General features: G+C 41.9%; 1 protein-coding gene across 3 annotated transcripts in view; it reads left to right on the forward strand.

Moving 5' to 3' along the window:
* shf (Src homology 2 domain containing F) overlaps nt 1-23657 on the forward strand; it is a 133844-nt gene that overhangs the window by 83299 nt on the left and 26888 nt on the right. For 2 of the 3 annotated variants that reach the window (XM_084409136.1, XM_084409134.1), the window contains exon 3: nt 6688-6885. In XM_084409136.1, the coding sequence (XP_084265262.1) occupies nt 6688-6885 (198 nt within the window). Of the gene's footprint in view, nt 1-6687; nt 6886-11221; nt 11300-23657 lie in introns of all 3 variants that reach the window. The other variant, XM_084409135.1, reaches the window with a different exon arrangement.

A 23657-nucleotide genomic window follows, 5' to 3' on the forward strand; every position in this document is an offset into this window, starting at 1 on the left:
TTATGCTGCAGCTGTTACTGTTGTAAATGCCTCACACATTTCTCGTTAAACAACTTTCACACAGCATGTTGCTAAACTAAGCCTCTTAAACACACACTCTTGCTGACATGAATGCATTTATGCACATGCAAATGTGTGCATGTGCTGGTATGTGTAAGAACACACAATCACACACACACAAACACACAAACACACACACCACAAAGAGACCAGACCCAAAATACCGTCTCGTTCCAACACGGTGCCACACCAACTTGGCTCGGGCCAAAAGAGTGAACTGAGGATGGATGTATGTGTGTGTGTGTGTGTGTGTGTGTGTGTGTGTGTGTGTGTGTGTGTGTAACACTGGCAACACTGAGCTGGAGTGTGTGTAGGGACTGTTTTCCGCGGCTGTAAGACAGAGATAAAGCACACACACACAGACTCTGGGATAAATATGGACAGACAGGCTTTGTGTTTCAAATGTTGGATCGATTCAGATCAGAGCTTGATGAGGCTGATGGAGGAAGGTCTCACTTTCTTTACAGTCTTTACATTTCCTCTCGAGTCCGGGGTAGAAATGCGCTGCTCTAATGAAGGTACATTTCCTGAAGAAAATTTAGTTTTTTAACCATATTTGTGGCATTTGTTTTGAGGCTAACAGATTGCTGTCAGATTACAGTCACGCTGCTTGAATAATTATTGAATGTTGTGAACTCGACCTGTATTTTAATACATTTAAGGAAAAGAATGTCACTTCAGTTATCAGGTTTACCTATATAGAATGAAACATGATTATGGTTGTTGTCTCATACGGCGCACAAATATACTTCTTTTCTCCAACTGTTGCAAATGAATCCGGTACTAATATGATGCAGTATAGAAATATTCCAGTTTATAATTATAAATATTTCATTGTATTATTCCCGTTTCGGAACCACCAAACCAACATTTGAGATGCTGCGATGTGATTGGTCCGCTGGTTACTACAGTTATCCAATCACAGTCTCTGCTGTGGCAAAGTCACCTGACCTTGATTTGTTGTGCATCAAGAGATTTGTATGGTACATGTGTGTCCATTGTAGTTCATGTGCATCTTCTCATTGAATAAAATTAAATATCCACCTCAATGTTTAGGATTTATGCACCCAGTATAAATCCATTCAGCGTTTTTTTAATGCAATATCCTAAAATTAAGGGGGGAAGAAGGAGAGGTGAGGAATCAGGTACTGGGGGATGAAGGAGAGGTGAGGAATCAGGATCTGGGGGATGAAGGAGAGGTGAGGAATCAGGATCTGGGGGATGAAGGAGAGGTGAGGAATCAGGATCTGGGGGATGAAGGAGAGGAGAGGAATCAGGATCTGGGGGATGAAGGAGAGGTGAGAAATCAGGATCTGGGGGATGAAGGAGAGGTGAGGGATGAAGGAGAGGTGAGGAATCAGGATCTGGGGGATGAAGGAGAGGAGAGGAATCAGGATCTGGGAGATGAAGGAGAGGTGAGGGATGAAGGAGAGGTGAGGAATCAGGATCTGGGGGATGAAGGAGAGGTGAGGGATGAAGGAGAGGTGAGGAATCAGGATCTGGGGGATGAAGGAGAGGAGAGGAATCAGGATCTGGGAGATGAAGGAGAGGTGAGGGATGAAGGAGAGGTGAGGAATCAGGATCTGGGAGATGAAGGAGAGGTGAGAGATGAAGGAGAGGTGAGGAATCAGGATCTGGGGGATGAAGGAGAGGTGAGGAATCAGGATCTGGGAGATGAAGGAGAGGTGAGGGATGAAGGAGAGGTGAGGAATCAGGATCTGGGGGATGAAGGAGAGGAGAGGAATCAGGATCTGGGGGATGAAGGAGAGGTGAGGAATCAGGATCTGGGGGATGAAGGAGAGGTGAGGAATCAGGATCTGGGAGATGAAGGAGAGGTGAGGGATGAAGGAGAGGAGAGGAATCAGGATCCGGAGGATGAAGGAAAGGAGAGGAATCAGGATCCGGGGGATGAAGGAGAGGAGAGGAATCAGGATCCGGGGGATGAAGGAGAGGAGAGGAATCAGGATCCGGGGGATGAAGGAGAGGAGAGGAATCAGGATCCGAGGGATGAAGGAGAGGAGAGGAATCAGGATCCGGAGGATGAAGGAAAGGAGAGGAATCAGGAACCGGGGGATGAAGGAGAGGAGAGGAATCAGGATCCGGGGGATGAAGGAGAGGAGAGGAATCAGGATCCGGGGGATGAAGGAGAGGTGAGAAATCAGGATCCGAGGGATGAAGGAGAGGAGAGGAATCAGGATCCGGAGGATGAAGGAAAGGAGAGGAATCAGGATCCGGGGGATGAAGGAGAGGAGAAGAATCAGGATCCGGGGGATGAAGGAGAGGTGAGAAATCAGGATCTGGGGGATGAAGGAGAGGTGAGGAATCAGGATCCGAGGGATGAAGGAGAGGAGATGAATCAGGATCCGAGGGATGAAGGAGAGGAGAGGAATCAGGATCCGGGGGATGAAGGAGAGGTGAGGAATCAGGATCTGAGGGATGAAGGAGAGGAGAGGAATCATGATCTGGGGGATGAAGGAGAGGAATCAGGATCTGGGAGATGAAGGAGAGGTGAGGAATCAGGATCTGGGGGATGAAGGAGAGGAGAGGAATCCATCCATCCATTCATCCATCCATTCATCCATCCGTCTGTCCATCCGTCCGTCCATCATCCATCATCCATCCATCCATCCATCATCCATCCATCCGTCCATCCATCATCCATCCGTCCATCCGTCCATCCATCATCCATCCATCCGTCCATCCATCATCCATCCATCATCCATCCATCCATCATCCATCCATCCGTCCATCCATCCATCATCCATCCATCCATCATCCATCCATCCGTCCATCCATCATCCATCATCCATCCATCCATCCATCATCCATCCATCCGTCCATCCATCATCCATCATCCATCCATCCATCATCCATCCATCCATCATCCATCCATCCATCATCCATCCATCCATCATCCATCCATCATCCATCCATCCAACAAATGAGGGAGAAAGAGAAGCAGAAATGAATTGGTAAACAAATATTTTTGGAGAACAGCTTCAAATGATTCTGTTCGCTTGGATGAATCAAAATCTTCACCAGTAGCCTGACAAACCTCTAATGTAACATAAAATAACATTTGATTTTTGGAGGTCTTTAAAGAACCAGTTTTTTGATGATCAGAGGATGATTATATAACTCTTGTGTTTAGCAGCAGTGTTTGAGGTGTGAAGGTCAGAGCTTTGATTCCCTCAGTCTGTCACGCAGAGAGACTGTAGATCATCAGAGATCGTCGGACCACCCAGCCTCCTCTCTCTCACACACACACACACTCACACACTGGCGCTGCGGTGGGTGGCCAACATGTGTGTGTGCCGTTTGACCTCTGATCCCTGAACTGTTGCAGTCGTGAAGGCTGAAAGAGCACAAGCTCCTGGACTGGATTCGGTTCCGCCGGATCCGGTGATTATCGTTACGAGCTCCGGCAGATTCACTCGTTTGTAACGTGTCTGGACGAGTGTAGGGAAGACGTGTGTACGAGAGTCACAGCTGTGTCTGCGTGAGGACATGTAAGCTTGTACGTTTGAGGTCTTAACACACACTCCTGCGGTTCATGCCGGCTGCGGGTCACTTAAGCCTCTCTGACCTTTACTCTGGTAATGTCATGCTGCCGGTGATGTGGATGCTGCTTTCAAACGCTTTTGATGGTAAAATGTCTCATAGCTGCACATGCGGCAGTTTTCCTTGCATTTAGAGCCAGGGATGCACTGAATGATTTTCTTTCTAATAATGTGTTTAATACTCACTCATAAACTGAGTTGTACTAACATGTAAATTGCACATGAGGCAGGTTTATATCAACTTCTTGATAACAGAATCGTTTCTTCTCCAATTTTTTGTTATTTAAACATTTCTATGGTGGCTGTAATAACAAGTTTTCATGAAGGATTTATTTAAACACTTTAAATAGTGAAGACAGGTTAAGAACATGTAACAGAGTGCATATATTTATCAAAATGCTCCTCTCTAGAAACTATGTCACACAATTTGTCATATTTCATCCAATCACCGACAGGGGGGGGAGGGTGTTGTGAGGTTTTGCGCTCGTGCACGGCTGCACGCGTTGCTGGTTGGTTGTTGGTTCCTGACTGCACGCGTTGCACTGGTTGTCGGTGATTGGTTGGAACACTATTTGTTTTGGTTTTGAGTGGTGGTGAAACCAACTGTTTTTGTGTGCAGATCTCAGAGCCTACAGAGACACTTTTTTTGACGGCCTGCTTATGGGGCGGGCAGCTAGCGGATCGTTAGGAAAGATTAGATGAATGTGACCATTTATGTTTGGGCCTTTTTTGGGCCTGAAATCGCTGATACAACCTTTAAAGACACAAAACCACATTTATTGTGTGAATTTCATGATAAGACTGATAGAATTTGAACACTGAGACTTTGTTTCATATCAAAAGTAACAAAGCTTATTGCAGTTAATGGATGGCAGGAGCTTCAAATAATGTTTAGTGAAGCAGAAATCAGCATAGACTAAAAGACTGATCTTGAGATTTAAGAATCTATATTAGTATCGATTGAAAACCAGAAATCGAGATGGTCCACCAGCACTAGTGTTCACACCGCTGACATGTTTACCTGTTGTAGTTTATCAATGTTGTCTGCGAGAAATAGACACTGACACAGACAAAACGTGCAATCGGAGAAGCACTAATTAAACGTCATTGTTTCAATCAATGATTTCGCCCTCCAAAGCTATTTCAGCGGAAAGTCAGAGGAGTTGTTTCGGCCGGAAATGTTTGGTCGCCTAAATTGAGTTGTCACTACTTAAGAGGATAATGTAAGGAGAATCTCTCTCTCTCTCTCTCTCTCTCTCTCTGTCTCTCTCTCTCTCTCTCTCTGTAGTCTCTACACTTCTCTAATTTTTCCTCTTGAGCAGAGAGGCGATTATGCAGAGTTGTGGTGTAATATTTCATTCCTTGAGCGTCTCTGCATTATACCATGCCATTAGGAGCGGCTGCTAACAGCTTCATGGCACCAGAGAAGAAGAGAGAGGCGTTGAGAAACTGTTGATCAAAGGTGAATGCTGGAGTGATTTCTGTGTTTTGTAGTCCAGTTTCAGTGACCCCTGGAGGTCAAGGACGTTCAACATTCTACGCTGAAAGAGCAGAATTTGAGTCTGGAGGTTGACCAGTGTTCATTAGGGATGTAACAATGTATCGCAATACAAAAATGCAACAACATGTGTTGTGTATAGTTCACCCACAATAAAAAATTCAAGTTTTCAGAGTTTTAGTGTCAGTATTACATTAAACTACTATATATAATGTTGAATATAATGTATAATAATATCTGTGTGTCCTGATAATGCCAAATGTCTGATGTTACAGTAAAAGCGGTCTACATTATTTTAAATATATCTAGTCAGTGACAGAGATCAAGCAAGTTTGTTTTCAGCTTCAGAATCATGAACATGTTTATTCTGGCGTCTCTATTGTCCTGTGCAACTAATTGTTACAATCGGGAATGTTAAATGATCGCCAACAATTTTGTTCAATTAATCACATCTAAATGCACAACTAATCAATAAAGTCAATAGTGAAAATAATTGACAATGAATTTGATTATTGATTAATCACATCCTTGCACTGTGTATGAATTAGAAGATGATTAGGAGTGTGATGATTCTGACTTTGCTGTGTTAAATACCCATTTTGTTGAACGTTAAATGTATGTTAAACGAGTAGTGGTGTTTTTATGCGAGCAGTGAATGTAAAGGGACTGTTGTAATGAGGTATAAATGTAATTACTATTATGCAGATCTGTGTTATGCAGAATCAGATAGTCTGTGCTTTTGGTTTTCTTTATTATATTGTCAAGTTTTTGAATGTGATGTTTTTATTTTAACCCTTTTTGCAGGCAAAATATAATGATTTTATTTTTAAATAAAATACTGAAAATAAGATTCAACTTTTTTAATCCAGACATTATCAATATACTGTATTACTCAATTTATCCAAATCATCGTAAGCTGCAGCCCTAAAACGAATCACATTCGTCTGAAACACACACTCATGAGAATGTCATTTTTCCAGCATGTATTATTCCTGATCGGTTTTTCCCAGTGTTGCTGGATAGAGTCAGCTGATCTCTATTGTCTTTTCTTTGGTCTCACTGTTAAACATTGCATGTTTAGGTGTTTTGAGCTTGTTTTGGTTCATTTAACTGAAGCTTTTAAGCACTTAACATAAAAAAATAAAAAATAAAAACACCTTGCAGCTGAATGACAGGAAACTTTGGAAAAAGAAATGCTGGAATTTGACTGAAAATGTCAATAATTGGTACTCAAAGCGAAGTTACTCTCATCTTTTCTTCTCTATTGTGTCATTTATCCGAGTGAAACGCTTCAGGAACAAGAACAAATGTGGGCAGGGCTTGATTGTGTCTGTGGGGAACTGATTGGATGGTTGTGGTTTGCTATTGGCTGATCTCATGTGAGTGACAGTTTGCCCCGCCGTCGTCATCAGAGAAGAGAAGAGATGCTGCTGTTATTCTAAGATTATTAACACAATAATCATGTGCACCGAGAAATCATTTACAATAAACACTGCAATATTCCATAAAAAAACAAGGATAATCATTTGATTTGATGATGACTTTAACACACTCGACTTCTCTCTTCAGAAATCCGCGGTGGTCGAGCTCCTAAAGACGGTCCGGTCCTGCCTCTCTACGACACCCCGTACGAGGAGAACGGAGGAGATCCCGAGGCTCACCGGTGTTCCCGGGAGAGCCGGTTACCGCAGGACGACGACAGGCCGCCCGAGGAGTACGACCAGCCCTGGGAGTGGAAGAAAGAGCGCATATCCAAAGCCTTCGCAGGTTCGGCACGTTTCATTCGTTCTGTATGTGTGTGTGTGACTGTGTGTGGGATTTCGTTTTTCCAAAAAGTGGTTCCTTCTTTTAAGTGATTCAAAACACTGAACAATCACTTTCTCAAATATATCTATAGTCAGCTGCAAGTATGGCTTGACCCCAAAAAAATTCTAACAAAAGGTTTCTCAGTGGTTTACAGTGGTATCAGATGTACTTAAAAACATACTAAAAGTTTACCAAAGTTTGACTCCAAGAAAGGCCCCATTTTCAAAATGGCGGCCGTCAGGTCCTTAAAATGACCTTTACTCCTTTGTATTCCTCCTAGGGGCCGGTTTCACAAAGCTATTTTAGACCGGCCTATAGTGTTAAACAAGTCTTGCTCATAGACTAGATCTAATGCAAGTTAGACTGTTTTACGAAAATAAAGACCGACTTAATTAAAAACATTAGACCCCTCTTACCCCCAGGCTAACTCAGGTCTAAGACTCTTTTACCTTGACAACCAGCAGTAACAATCAGTTACATTACAAACAGCCAAAAGAAAAGGGGAAATGGCTCATAATTTAAACATTTCTTCTTGTTACTACATTCTCCGCTAAATTTCCCAAGTAAAATGTCCCTTGTAACAGTTACACTCCTCCAACACACACATATTCTCAGCTGGGGTAAACTGCACTGAGCGGCTGAGTGCGCTTACTCGATCCGCCATGTTTTTGTTTTGAAAAGTGTCTTATTTTACCCAGAATGCATTGCAGTGTAGTCCTACTTAAGATCTTAAGTGCTTTGTGCAACGGTCTGATTTAGATGTCTATCTGAAGTCTGACTATCTACTATATCTAAAACCATAGTCATAGTCTATCTTTGTGAAACCGGCCCCTGAATACTGGTGTCTGATACAGGTTTTGGCCATGTAATATTCTAATTAGCATATTTGCATGATAGGTAAGTGATTACAAGTACACTTATATATTAAAGCAGCAATTGGTTACAAGCATATTTATGCGAAAAATAAGTACAGTTTCCCATACATTCCCGTTTACCATAATGGCGTATGGTAAAGTCTGCATATGACTGTCACCCTTTTTCCATGCCAAGCGGTGAACCAGGGAGCCACCGGACATCACGCTCAGTTGGTGGGATTGAATCCAGGACAGTTTTGTTAGATTTCTTGCTTGAGAACTCAGTGACTGCCTGCGCTTGTTGGGGCTTGTTGGCTTTACGGAAGATGTCCTTGCCTTCGAACAGGGAGCAGAGCTCATCGCTCATTACATCTTCCAGTGAAAACTGTTCAGTTTTCGACATGATCAGGACCCGTTGGAACAGCAAAGCAGGATCATTGGTTCGGTCTTGGGCAACTTAGATGGTGGAGTCATCTGCAAGGGTTTTTGCCCGGTCTTTCCGTTTGAAGGATATTACAAAAACGGGTTTTCCAATCATCTTTTCAATGATCTCATTGCCAACAGTCTCAAACTCATGCACATTCACCTCCTCTTTGGCAACAACACCAGTTACAATGTTTCTCAGAGATGGGTCTGGACAGAATGGTGTGTAGATGCTAAGCTTTTCCTTGATCTTTTCTAGATCAGAGAACTGAGTAGGAGTTACATGACATAGGCTGAATCGTTTACATCTCTGGTTCGCCCCAAACAAAGATAAAACCTTACAGTAATCTCACAAAATCATGTATTCCATAAGTATGTAATCATGTCAGTGCAATTCTGACAAGTCCAATGGATTCATAGACCCAGAAAACATGGGGTTAGACACCAAGATTACTTGGCTAGGTCAAATAAAGAAGGGATATTTTAAGGGCCATCTTGAAAATTACACCTTTCTAGTGGACAAACTTTGGTAAACTTTTAGTATGTTATTAAGGACACCTAATACTACCAAAAACAGCTGAGAAACCGTTTGTTAGAATATTTGTATGGTTTTTCTTCATATATGCAGCCGCCTACTAGTCTTGTGCCTCGTTCTGCTGGATGTCGGGGAGTTACTAACTAAAAGTGATGCTACTAACTTGACTATTTGTCTGTGGGCAAAACACTGTAGCTTTCCCACTACACTCTTAAAGATAAGGGTTCTGGAAGGGGGTTTTCACAGCAATGCCTTTGAAGAACCTGAACGAGGTGGTCTCGGCCCGGTTGAAAACAAACTCCACTGCGGTTCGGTTGAAATGTTTGATTTTATTTCATTGATTCAAAAAGCAATCCGAACCAATGAACCAAGCGGTATCATAATTCATAACTGGAAATGTGTTTGCGTGTGTGGCGACAGCTACAGATAGAGCCTCGATATGCTTGCAGTCGTGAAGCGAACTTGTCAATCATCTTGATGGATGATGCCGAGGAAACTCTGACCAATGAGAGGACAGTTTTACTCACATGTGACTTGCATGAACACTTTTTGGTACGCTTTGAAATGTTGCCTTATGAAAGCGAACTGAACCAAGAAGAAAATGGAACATTGTAACAAATTAAGTCCCTGTCCTTCGTTTGAAAAACGTTTTAAGAAATCGTGCGCAATAGAAAGATTCAGTGGATGTTAAAGGTTCTTAATGGAACCATCAATGCCAATGAATAACCTTTATTTTTAAGTTATTTTTTTTAATTTTGTGGTGTTTGAAAGTCAGATTCATTTTAGTGAATCAGTTCGTATAGATGATTCATTTGACTTTCGTCATCATGACTCATGACATGTGGCATTTTGTAGTGAAATATTTAGTAAAATGCTGCGAGCGGCATCACACCGCACTTTATATTCACACGCAAACGCCAGAGGCTGGAACAAATGAAATTATGTTGAATTATGTTTTTAAAGAAGTCTCCGCTGAGTGTGACGTGATATTATGATTGTTGCAGTGTTTGTGGAAGTTCTGCACGCTGAACGTCTAGTGTTGCCGTGGACTCATTACGTGGGGTTAAAATGAGTTGCTATTTATTGGTTATATTTAGTTTGTTCATTTTTGTCAGCTCTGATTGAAAAACAATAAATCATAGAAGCTGTTGGGAAAGGTCAGGGCTAGTATAGTTAAAGGATTAGTTCACTTTCAGATAAAATATTCCTGATAATGTTCTCTCCCCCGATGTCATCCAAGATGTTCATGTCTTTCTTTCTTCAGTGGAAAAGAAATGAAGGTTTTTGAGGAAAACATTCCAGGATTTTCCTCCATATAGTGTCTTCAATGGGGTCCAACAGGCTGAAGGTCCAGATGTGAATTTCAGTGCAGCTTCAAAGTCTCGACACGATCCAGCCGAGGAATAAGAGTCTTATCTAGACAATCCAGCCGCCATTTAAAAAAAAAAGAAAAAAATTATATACTTTTTAACCACAAATGCTCGTCTTGTACAATATCTGAGATGCGCCACGCATTACGTCATCAAGGTCGCGCGTGACATCATTACACACCCAGGATATGCACACGTAAGGACCATTTTAAACTACAAACTGTCACAAATACATATAAATATGTGTCATTCAACAATAACTTTGAACAGTCTCCTACTCCAAACTTGTAGACACTGGGTCGGTTCTTCCGCCTACGTCACGCGTGACCTTTCCAGCGCGATGCTCAGTCGCTCACACATTTTGTTTCCAAATTAAGCTTTCCAAATGAATGTGTAAAAAGGCTCATTTTAACATGAGTTTCCGTTTCCACCTGTTCATGTGAACGCTGGGAGATTTACTGCTTACGGCTCTGTCCTCTCTCTCTCACTCTCACTCTCTCTCTCTCTCTCTCTCTCTCTCTCTCTCTCTCTCTCTCTCTCTCTCTCTCTCTCTCTCTCTCTCTCTCTCTATCTATCTCTCTGAATGAATGAGAACAACTTCAACACTTCAGGAACTGATCATTTACAGTTCCTGTCTCTCTGGATGACTGCAAAAAATGTGTGTGTGTGTGTGAGAGAGAAAGAGAGTGTGTATGTCTGTGCGTGTATGCGTGTGTGTGTGTGTGAGAGAGAAAGAGAGTGTCTGTGTCTGTTTGTGTGCGTGTGTGAATCCATGCGTGTTTGTGTGTGTGTGCATGCATGCCTGTGTGTAAGTGTGTGTGCTTGCAAGGGTGTGAGTGTGTACGTTTGTGTGTGTGTGTGTGTGTGTGTGTGTGTGTGTGTGTGTGTGTGTGTGTGTGTGTGTGTGTGTGTGTGCTGCAGGTTTGGGACTCATGACTAACTCAGGTGTATATAAGCATGGCTGTTCAACAGAGTTATTGGGTTTCTTTGACAAATGAAATATAATAAGAAAAGAATATCTGCTGGATAGATGTTTGTGCTTGAGTTCTTGAAAGGTGTTTCCTTTTTTGTCCTGTGTGTGTGTGTGTGTGTGTGTGTGTGTGTATGTGGAACAGCACTGCTTTGTTATGACTGCATTAGTCATGAGGACTCGAGCAGAGGAGCGAGCGGAAGAGATTTCCACATCTCTACAGGTACTGCAGGTCTCTCTCTCTCTCTCTCTCTCTCTCTCTCTCTCTCGCTCTCTCTCTCTCTCTATCTATCTCGCTCTCTCTCTCTCTCTCTCTCTCTCTCTCTCTCTCTCTCTCTATCTATCTCGCTCTCTCTCTCTCTCTCTCTCTCTCTCTCTCTCTCTCTGTCTTCATGGATTTATGACTGCATTAGCTTCATGGGAGTGTATTGATTGTGTTCTTCGCAGGGCAGAGTGGAAATTATTCTTATGGTTTCTCTTTCCTCTAAAAGGAATATTCTGGGTTAAATATAGAGCTTAAGCTTTATGGCACAGAATCTGATTACAGAGGAGATTCATTTCCCCATCCGTCAGATTATAAAAACTCAAAACCTGCTATACTTTCAATGGAACTTGACATTTTGAAAGTATAGTTTCATGGTGATGGAAAAGCTGGAAATGCAATGGATTTTGAAAATGAGTAAAAGTCAATGATAAAATTAAACACACACACACACACACACACGCAAACACATACAGACACAGGGCCCTATTTTAACGATCTGAAACGCAAGTATCAAGCGCGAAACGCAAGTAACTTTGTGGGCGGATCTCAAATCTGTGGGCGGATCTCGGCGCTGTTGCTATTATACCGGCGGGATAAATGACTCTTGCTTCCGACGCAAATCTAAAATGTGTTGGTCTGAAGCGGCTTCATTACTCATAGGTGTGGTTTGGGCGTAACGTGAAATAAACCAATCAGAGCGTCATCTCACATTCCCTTTAAGAGCAGGCGCGCTTGTTCCATGGCGGATTGCTATTATAACGGCGGATTTGCCAGGAGCGGTTCACAGCCGAGGAGACCGACGTTCTCGTCAGGGCCGTAAAACACAGAGAAGTGACATTGGGGACGGAGAAACACACACAGATTAGCTTCGGTTAAACAGGCGTATGATAATTTGGGTAAATGAGTAAGCTAGATTTATGCCTATTTTTTCACCACAATGATTTCCCTCGTGTGGAATATTTTTCCTTGTAATTATGTATGGTTTGCAAAAATGTGAACTGCTGCGTCTGTGTGTAGATGAGAGAAGCAAATTGTGTGTGTGTTGTGCACACGCTACATTATGGCCAAGCATGCGCCCTTAAAATAGCATATGAATAACATGCGCAACACTGACTTTAGACGAGGTTTCTCCTGGTCAGTGGAGGAATTGTTTTCTGAAACTGCAAAATAGCACCAGGGAACGTTTGCGCCGGAACACGCCTCCTCTTTTCCCTGGATCGCCCCCGGGAGCGCAAGTTCATTCCCTAATTTACCGACGTGCGTCTGTGGAGGGAAAAGTCCGCTGTGCGTCGGGTGCAGAATAGGAATGAAACATGCGTCGCTGTACAAAGTCATTTATTTTTTTATATTTTTTTTAGATGTTCAGAAATGACATTGTAAATGCACTGATACACATTCAGTATCTGACCTCAAAGGCTGTTGATTAAGCATAAGCTGCATTTAATGTGAAACATTCTTGTGTTTCGTGCATTAATGTGTGATTAATCTAGATGTGTTTATCTGTAATGATCTGTTATTTCCTCCTGCGATGTGAATCATCTCCTCCTTTGAGAGGAAATCAGAGTTGTGTCCGTCAGACAGACGCTTTCAGAGACTTTATTATTATTCCCCTCATGTGTTTGTCCCAGTTTTCCGACGTCTCACTCCGTCTCAGTGTGGAGAAAGACTTGCTTTGAGCCAGATCCGCTCAGAGGAAACTCTTAATACTCCCAGAAAAATGTTCAAACGGAATCTTCAAGGCCCGTCTCGACGCCCGACCCCTGACTCCAGAGGTCAAAGGTCATCATGAGGTCATGACACGAGAGGAACGCTCATTAGGGTCTTTCCATAAATGGAGGCTTTGTGTCTCGGACGGTTGTGTGATTCTGGAGGCGTCAGTGTGTGTTGAAGAGTTTTACATCGGATTTGCATTTCACTTGTTTTCATTATTACGTGAATAATGAATTTATGAATAATAATTAGTAGTAGCGAGTGTGTGTGAGCTTGTAAACTGCGAGCTGATGAGGATAAGCTGCTGTGACTCCAGGAGACGCCGAGTGCTGTAGTTATTACTCAACGCTGCGGCTGATATACATTTCTTTCTCATCAATCTGTGTTTGGTCTGACGAAACGCACAACATGTGTGTGTGTGTGTGTGTGTGTGTGTGTGCTGCAGTGCGTTTGATTCACTGCAGTGCGTTCAGATCCTGATGTTTATGCACCGCCGGGGTTATTCATTAACGTGTGCGCTGTGTTATATTCACTCGTGTGTTTATCAGTGATGTGTGTTAGTGTCGGTCACTGCAGGGTTGTGCACTTGTGTGTCTCCTAATTACTCACCTGGTTATCTGCTACCTGCTCACACACACACACACACACACACACACATACATCAGCACAGCAGAGAAAGATTGATGAGTGCAAATACTATTGATGAGACGACACTTTAAAGAATGTGTGTGTGTGTGTGTGTGTGTGTGTGTGTGTGTGTGTGTGTGTGTGGCTGATTGTCTATGAAGATAAACCCACAAGGTGAAACTGCACACACAGTGTTTTCTGGAAAGCGTGTCTGTGTGTTACATATGGAAGGGCTTTAAAAACCGCAATACCTGCGACCTCAGAAGAAGAGCTTCTACAAGCTTCTGTTCTTCACCCTCGGGTGCTCTTCGGGTTTTAACTGGACAGTTTTTTATTTTATTTTTCATTTCAACGTAATGGTACGAAACTTGGTAAAGGTTTTGGCACTTGCTGTGTGAACACATGATCCGAACAGGTTAAATGGTCCTGAAATAAATCGTCACACTTGTGCTCCTCACGGGAAGAAAACGAGCGCATTGGAAATGAATGTGAGACGAGTTTCCTCTAGTGGAAGCGTTTGGTACTGCAGCCGAACACACTCTCACTGAAAGATCATTTACAGTGTGTGATATCAGGCTCAAATTTTGAACACAACTTGTTTAGGTTTAGGGCTTTAATTTTCTCACAGTTTTAGAGTAAAACGTGTTTTTTTGAAAATGTATATTTCATATAAAAATTTGAAATAGTATTTTAGTGCATTTTTCGTAACAATAAGCGTAAAATTCTGTAACTTTTTTTTAAAGTTCACTATTTAAAACTTTTTTCACTTCAGCAAAAATCTGCCAAGTGTCGTCTTTGAGAAAAGATCAAACTTCAGTCTGTTGCTCTAAAGCATTCAAGATTTACCACAGTATAAGTTGGAAATTTAATTTTCAGGTTTATGCTCAAAAAGTGAATAAATGGATTATAAATACAGCGTAAATATAATTTAGTTCCATAAAATCCCCTAAAAATACCACATATTTAATAAAAAAACATTAAAACATTATCGAACTAAAATATAGTACAATAATTTCATTGAAAAAATAAAAAAATCTGTCATTTTTGACCGACACGCGAAGAGCCCCAGTTTCATCAGGCGCTTCACAACCTTTCAGGGGTTTCATCATCTGATCATTTTATCCATTTTAGTTTTAACTCATTTTAATTGATTAACTTTATATTTTATGAATTAAACAGCTCATAAACATTCTTTATCACGAGAATTTTTCGTGTATATGTATATTTTTTTAAATAACCTATGAAAGTAAATACACATGAAAGTATCATGCAATCATTTAAGACATTTGTCCTTATATAGAAAATGTTTGGCATAAAGTGAGCGTTATGTAATTCAAAATCCCTAGAGTTCTATATGGAACGGCATTTATTCTACGATAGCTCAAATACAGTGAGTGTTGACAAAAGATGACTTTTATTTACATTCATCCTCAAATTACAAACGAGGAACATAAGCAATTGTCAAATTTGTCAAAAGACCAGCAATATTTGACTGACAAAACTGTGGATCACATGACCTGATGTGAATATGTAACACAGTCAGTTTGCTGTCGTCACTCTGTGAATATAACCATAACATAAGCGCTGTATAGTGTGTGAACGCAGCCAAGGACTGTATTCTGTGCTCGCGCTCTGTCACGTTATTAAATACAGTAAATATATGCAATTTTGTCAGTCTCAAACACTGAGACAGTCTCACACACTCCTGATGTCTGACGCTGACCTCCGTCTGATTCTCATGCTGCTGCTGTGGTGTGATAACAGTCTTCTGTCATGAATCACACACACACACACACACACACACACACACACACACACACACACACACACACACACACACACACACACACACAAAACCTCATGGTTCTTTCTTGGAGCTCAAAGGTGCCACTTCAGAGACAGAAATGCCAAAGGGCTTATCTTCTCTCTCTCTCTCTCTCTCTCACACACACACACACACACATGTGGCCAGATTCATGACACATTCTTAAGAAAAAAATGTTATTATCTTTTCTTAGGATGGTTTTTAAAGTCACCATGAAATCAAAATTGACAATTCCTATATTTTTTATTAAATATTGCAGTGTTTATTGTAAATGATTGATTGGTGCACATCATTATTGTGTTAATAATCTTGAATCAGAATAACAGCAGCATCTCTTCTCTTCTCTGATGATGAGGGCGGGGCAACCTGTCACTCACATGAGATCAGCCAATAGCAAACCACAACCATCCAATCAGTTCCCCACAGACACAATCAAGCCCCGCCCACATTTGTTCTTGTTCCTGAAGCGTTTCACTCGGTAAACGACACAATAGAGAAGAGAAGACGAGCACAACTTCCCTTTGAGTACCAATTATTGACATTTTCAGTCAAATTCCAGCATTTCTTTTTCCAAAGTTTCCTGTCATTTAGGTGCCGATTTCAGACAGTTTCATTATAGGCTACATTCACTTTTTTTTAAGTGCTTAAAAGCTTCAGTTAAATGAACCAAAACAAGCTCAAAACACCTAAACATGCAATGTTTAATAGTGAGACTGTAAGCCCGTCTAGATCGGCCCAATGGCCGCATCCAATAGAACGGGTGAAGGTCTCTGCGTGTTACTGTCTTTACGCGTGGCAAAGTATTTTAATTCCATTTAAGCTTTTATCTGACTCCATTTTATATCTGACTCCATTTTATCACGACCTTGAATTTAGGTTAGATTGCCAATTGGTTATTGGTCAATTATATAATAGTTTAGCAATACATTTGATTGTTCTATTTAACTCTTTATACTTTACCCGTTCATATGTCGCTCAGAGGTCCTCACGTCTTGTTTAACACGGGTCTCACGATCACAAGCTCGCCAGCTTCGGTCACTAAACAGAGGTAATTGGCTATATACCTGAGATTGGTCACATTCACGCTGACACTATCAAAGATACTTTGATATATTCCCTGCGATTGCATACACTCGAATTTAACGCAACGTTTACTTGGCCGAGGTATGGCCACTACTACAGATATAAGTTGGCCAACATTACTTCTCTTAAAATAGCTTTGGATTGGCCATGCCGTGGTTTACCACGCACACTTATCTAAAGTAACATTAAATTAAAACAGAAGTAAGACACACCCAGATTTAGGCTGGTCAAGCAGCACTGGCTGCTCTAAACGGAAATTCACTTCTTGTCTTTGCAAACCACGTACTCTTGAACTAGAGCCAAATTTTATTCATCACTATTCTGACTCAAAACTTGCGGGAACATACGAATCCGTTTAATCTACTTGGGAAAAAATTTCAGAGTCGGAATAAAATCAAATGTAACAATTTACTATGTCAGGTAAATGTATCACGCCAATTTCATAATCAGTTCAAAGATAATCAATACAATGACATCAAATGCTCAGAGATGAAGAGTAAAAGATGAAGGTTAAACCCGACATTTTGAAAAATACATGATGCTGAAGTCTTTGAGGTCCTTCAACATTATGGGCTGATCTGAGTTACAGAATCGCCACGAGCCTCTTGTTGCATTTCTTTATATAGACAGAAACTTCTTTCACATGGAAACATTTGCTAACGATGGGAATTTGCATTCAGCGTTTACACCTTTTGGGAGCCGGATGCCATTAGCCTGGAAGACACGCCCTCCTCTGTGTGCGAGTTATCTCTAAACTCTTCAGAACTTTATTACCTTTTGGTTTACTTCTTTGGGAATGAGACACCAGTCACACTGAGACATTTCAAATGATACCAAACATGTGTAATACTGTATGATAATTATTCACATTAAACCATATAGATGTTTGGGTGAATCTCAGCGTGAGAGAGACGACATGGGCGAGGTGATCGACTCGGGGATGCTAGCTTCTCAAGAGAGAGTCAAATGTTAATTTCGAGAAAGGTCCTTTGTCGTCTCTGGGAGTGGTCGTTCCTCAACCAGACTGTCCAGCATTTTCTGATTTCTCAATTCTGACGAGACCAAAGAAAAGACAACCGAGCTGAGATAAGCATGGCTTTATCCAGTAGCAATTCTGGGAAAAACCAGATAAATGGCACAACAGGGAAGAAAAGATTCCCTTTTATGTCGACTTTAAGAAGATTTCAGTGAATCTGTATCTCTCCTATCAGACGTATCCAGCAGTGTGAAGAAATCTGCTCCCGCTCACACACTAACTGAACATTTATCATCTTATTTATCACAGATGGCAGCGCTGAAATGCCACAGAAACTGCGGTGAGCTTTTCAAAAAGGTGCTTGACTTTTCTAATTGCGCCCGAGGCGTAGGCAACACACTTTACCGCATTTCCACAGCTATACATACTGTATAATTACGCACACCCCCAAGCTTTAAATATGCATACAGTTTGCCAGCAGCGCTAACCAGAAGCCGATCGAGAGACTCTTTAAGAAGTCGCTTTTGGCTTGAAGTGAGTCTTAAAGACTGTAGAGGATTGAGGATGTTATTGAGTCAGTGTATCATCTACACTGAGGCTTGATGATGTTTCTGAGAGTTTTAGACACTGTCAGATATTATTAACGCTAACTTGTGTCGCCTAAACGCTCCAGTACATCGGGCCCTGAGAGTTTAATATTTCATATTGGATTTGTCTTATCGTGGAATCTGTTCATCCCGCCTGAAGCTGATCGTGTCTAAATGGCCTTTCTTCTGTCTTGATGCCTTAATTAGGTCTGATGATGAAAGTGTGAAATGAAATCAATCCGTTGTGCTGTTTTACAGGGGAACCGACCCGACAGCGTCTCGGCTGGAACATGAGATAAACCCTGAGTTCTGCCCAGGGGGATTGTGGGAAATTGAGGCCGTTTTTTTGCACACTGTTCCCCCAATTTTGGTGGCGGTTCAAGGAAAGGACAGGGAATACACACTCACTGTGTGTTACACACACACACACACACACACACACACACACACACACACATCAACTCAGAGCCGTGGCAGACTGTGAGCTCAGCCAAAGTTCAAAGCTGTCGCTGACTGTGTGTGTGTGTGTGTGTGTGTGTGTGTGTGTGTGTGTGTGTGCGTGTGTGTATTAATCTAAGGCTGGTGCTTGCAATATTGCAACACTTGTCAGTGTTTACTATGTGCCCCGGTCCACAACTGCTGCTGTGTGTGTGTGTGAGAGAGAGAGTGTGTGAGTGAGAGTGTGTGTGTGTGTGTGCGTGCGTGTGTGTATTAATCTAAGGCTGGTGCTTGTAATATTGCAACACTTGTCAGTGTTTACTATGTGCCCCGGTCCACAACTGCTGCTGTGTGTGTGTGTGTGTGTGTGTGTGTGTGTGTGTGTGTGTGTGTGTGTGTGTGTGTGAGAGTGTGTGTGTGTGTGTGTGTGTGTGTGTGTGTGTGTGAATATTAATCTGAGGCTGGTGCTTGTAATATTGCAACACTTGTCAGTGTTTACTATGTGCCCCGGTCCACAACTGCTGCTGTGTGTGTGTGTGTGTGTGTATGTGTGTGTGTGAGAGAGTGTGTGTGTGTGTGTGTGTGTGTGTGTGTGTGTGAATATTAATCTGAGGCTGGTGCTTGTAATATTGCAGCACTTGTATTAAATTGGCTATTATTTGGTGACAGCGGGTTGCTTGAGAAACTCAATCGTTGTAATTTGGTAAAATGAGCTGTGAGAGAGCGTGCAGAAGTGTGTCTATCAAAGGAGCAGTGTGTAATCGGTGTTGTAATTGGTGCTGTTGCCCCTTTGCGATCATAAAAATAATTTATTTTTGAGACTAACAGCAAATGGGATTGATGTTCTCGAGTCCTCATGATCCGCTGTTCCTGCTTCACGTTTCTGATGGTTTTTTTACGTCTTCAAAACTCAGATTTCTGTCTGTCTCTAAAATAAATAAATAAAATAATAAATATAAATTAAAGGGGTTTTATTAGGGCTGCTGATTTAACTTGTTTATTTAATTAAAGGGGTGGTATAATGCCCTTTTCACAAGATGTAAAACAAGTCTCTGATGTCCCCAGAGTGTGTGTGTGTGTGTGTGTGAAGGTTTAGCTCAAAATACCCCACAGATATTTTTATATAGCATGTTAAAATTGTCACTTTTTGAGGGTGAACAAAAACGCACCATTTTATTTCTGTTCCTTTAAATGCAAATGAGCCGCTGCTCCCGGCACAGGGGGCGGAGCTTCAAGAGTTTGCACTTACACACACATGCACTGAAAATTTCAAAAACCTTTTATGTTCAAACCGGAGTCAGACAATGATGGAGAGACTCGAGAAGAAGTGACAACATGTAGAAGCAACAGGACATTTCTGAATGGTTAGTTGATGAATTTATGAAGCTGATGTGTAGTTATCTTCTAGTCATTGATTAGCATATTCTGTCTTGATAATCTATAAATCGTGTCCCGGGGGCGGGGGTTATGCAAATTCTAGGGCTGGTGATGTCACTAACCCGTGTCGTGTAGTCTCTACCAGCCGTTTGTTGTAGTCCTTTAAAAGCAAATATCTCCCTTTGCTCTGAACTTTGAGCGTCGTAACTTTGCAGATGTTGTTTATGCTCAAACCGCAACATTACACACTAACTAAAGCTAGAAAAGTCACATCATACTCAACCAGCCCTTTAAAGTCCCCCTGTAGTCAATACCTCACTATATAGTCTCGGCTCAGTTCATTTTGAGTTTTGACATACAGTACAAGCCGAAATTGTTGCCAGACCCCCTGAAATGAGCAAAGTGTAAAAACACCCAGAAATGAAGACAAAACATCCCACTCCTCCTCCTCTAGAGCTCCTGTTTACCAACACAGTCATTTAGCATGACGGATTTTGCCAAGGCTGTAAAACGCAGTAATCCTCACAATATGCTGCATTACCGCAGGGCTGAGCGCTTTTCAAAAGACGCCAGCAAATGCTTTCTGGCTTAACGCAAGAAGCATTGCAGCCTGTTAACTGAGTTCACCTTCAGCTGAGATGCACAATTCATCTTATCTGGGTGTCAGCGAAAGTGTGTGACCTGGGAGAATTCACTTCTCACACAGGGACGCGAGACGAAGCTTCCCTCTCCCAAAACAATTACACACTAATCTGCAGCAGCGAATGAGAATTAGCTCTTTAATCAGGCTTCTGGCAGGCCTTCACTTCACCCGCCGTGAGGAAGTTATTATATTATCTGTCAGAGAGCCTGACCTCGCGTTCACTCGCTGGATCGGGACAATTCAGCAGAAACCAGCGGATAATGGCGGCTCTGTCAACTGACATCACATCACGCCGTTGGTGAACAATGCTAATCGTTCTCAGAAGAGCGTTATTCTGCTGGCTCGAGATCCTCGTCTATTATCCTTTATCTGTCTATAGTGTGTAATGTTGCTGTTTGAGCATGAAAAAGGTTTCAGAGTCCCTCCAGCGGGAGTTATTCTCCATGTTAGGGATGCACCGATATGAACATTTTGGCCGATACCGATAACCGATAATTCTTTGTTTTTGAAAGCCGATAACCGATATATTGGCCGATAAATCTAAATCTACATTTTGTAATAATTTTTGAGAGCCTGATTAAAAAGCAAAAGTCTCACCATTAAAAGCCATGACCTAAACACACAATTATAATAATGTTCTCATTATAACTTTATGTCGCCGATATGACAGACTTGTGCTGCACTTAACCTTATTTCCCTTTTTTCAAGTGATTTCAATCATATTTCAAGCAAATCAAAACCATCACAGTGAACAGTGCGCATCTGAAGTGTCTCAGCTGAAGGAAATGATTTATCAGCTTTAATATATATCGACCAAAATTTCTTACCGGAACGATAACATAAAAAATGTACATATATCGGCTGATACCGATATGGTGGCCGATATATCGTGCATCCCTAATGTAAATAATTAATGCGCAGAATAAAGGGGCGGGGCCTGGTTGCGTTAGTTAGTAGTGTGTTGAAACTGGTGGTTATGGTAACAGTTTCCAAACACAACCAATCAGAACACACTGCTGCAGCCGACCAATCAGAGCACAGTTTTTTTCAGAAGGAGGGGCTTCATAGAGACAGGAACTAAACAGGAGTGTGTTTCCCGTACAATAACGTAACTCGCTGCTTCACTATCATAGTACGATTCATCCTTGAAGAAATCAGCTAGCTAGTCACGACTGTTTCCCGAAACTGTATTGTCGCAAATTGGTCGTTCAACCACGCTGGTTAATGATATCACGATATCTTTTAATGAATCATTTGTGATCAAATTAATGCTAGATGTTTTGCTATAAATTACGCACATGGTATATTATTTTGCTCAAGATAAGGCTTTACTGAGTCCACATGTCATGCAAACTAGAAACTCTTCTTCTAACCACAGGTCGAGATCTGTCGTTCACACACACAACTCTGCGATGCTGTTTGCAAATGTTCATTGGAACGATGGTTTCGGGAAACACCGACTCGTTGAACTGTGATGATAACGACGGAACTTGCGACCATAGTTGACTAACGATGCTTTCGGGAAACCAGAGCGTTACTGACAGACCGGGAAGAGAGGAGCCGCAACAATGGAGAATATGAGGAGAATAATCAACATTCAAGCAGGAAAACCTGTTCTAGTAGAGAAACAACATCAAGCATTATAAGTCCTCCTCAATGTTTTATTTCTCTCTCCTAGAAGTTGATTAAATGATTCCCCTCTGGAGTCAAAGACAAGGGCGAGTTCATAACCGAGAGCTTGAGTCTGTTTATCGTCTTGTAAAGCCTGACAGGCGGTCAACAAACAGCCAGCTTTATTTTGGATGCGCTGGCAGTTTCAGTCGTTCGCCTGTCAAGTGCTGAGAGCAGCCGATGCCAAGAGAATCACAAGTGTGTTTGCTCTGAGTTTCAGCCGCGCATTCGCATCTGTTCGCAACGGAGCCGATCTGAGTGTGTCTGGTGTTTGTTTGGGATTGTGTGTCTGTTTCTGTCAGCTCATCGACAGGGACAAGATGCATGGAAAGCAAAATGAAGGGATTTGTTGCTTGTTTTATTAATAAAGAGACGCAGCTCGGGGCTTAAGTGACAGCGACGTCTCATTTCTTCCACATCAAACTCCCGGCGCGCATCGACTCACTCTGTCGTGTTTTTAATTAACTGGTGCATGAAGTTAATTCATGCACAGAACTGGTCACTGTGAAGAGTCAAGATGCTGAGAAACTGCACTAAGAAACTCTGGCAAATGATTTCATAAACAGTTTTTGTCTCCTGAAAGAAAGAAGAGATTCTGAACTGAAACGAGTCGTCAGTAATTCAGTCTCACTTCCTGCTGTAGGTTTGTAACTCATTTGCATAATGCCAGCCTGTGGTCCTGATTGGCTGAGTAGCGTCTCTTAGCTCCGCCCTCAAACACTGTAGTGTATCTGAGACTGGAAGAGTTTGGTTCGTGTTGTTCGTGTCGAGAAGACACTGTTTTCTGAGATTAATACGGTAAAACCCACGCCATAGTTACTGTTCGTATCACTGTGATCAAGAGCTGAGATTCAGATATGATAATGAGCGTTTGCTTTCTGACCAATCACAGCAGAGCAGCTCTCAGAGAGGCGGAGCTTAGAGAGACTGAATCCTCGACGGAAGCGTTTCAGACACTGAGAGAAAAGAGCTGAATATTATGAGAACATTTTTGTTTTTTGGCCTTGAACGCATGTAAACCTGTTGCAGGAGACCTTTAAAACAGTATTAAGAACCTTTAATATAGCATAATAGGGGCACTTTAATAACGTGGTATGACATATGTAGCTCTATTCATGCGCTCTCTGTTATGATATGGATCCGCTTCTCCTGTAAACGAGGGGGACGTTCCCGGGAATAGATTTGCTGTCACTGGATGGCTGCACTTGGACAAGATTACGTCCAGGAAAAATGCATTAATAGAGAGAAAGAGAAAAGTGAATTTGCTTTACACCATTTATTACCTTTGAATAACACACTAGACAAGATCTGACACGTCTGTAATGAACGCAGCGTATGGAGATGCTACTGTGTGTGTGTGTGTGTGTGTTCCTATTAAG

This window comes from Rutilus rutilus (genome assembly GCF_951802725.1).
Source record: "Rutilus rutilus genome assembly, chromosome: 5".
In the NCBI taxonomy this organism is placed as follows: domain Eukaryota; kingdom Metazoa; phylum Chordata; class Actinopteri; order Cypriniformes; family Leuciscidae; genus Rutilus; species Rutilus rutilus.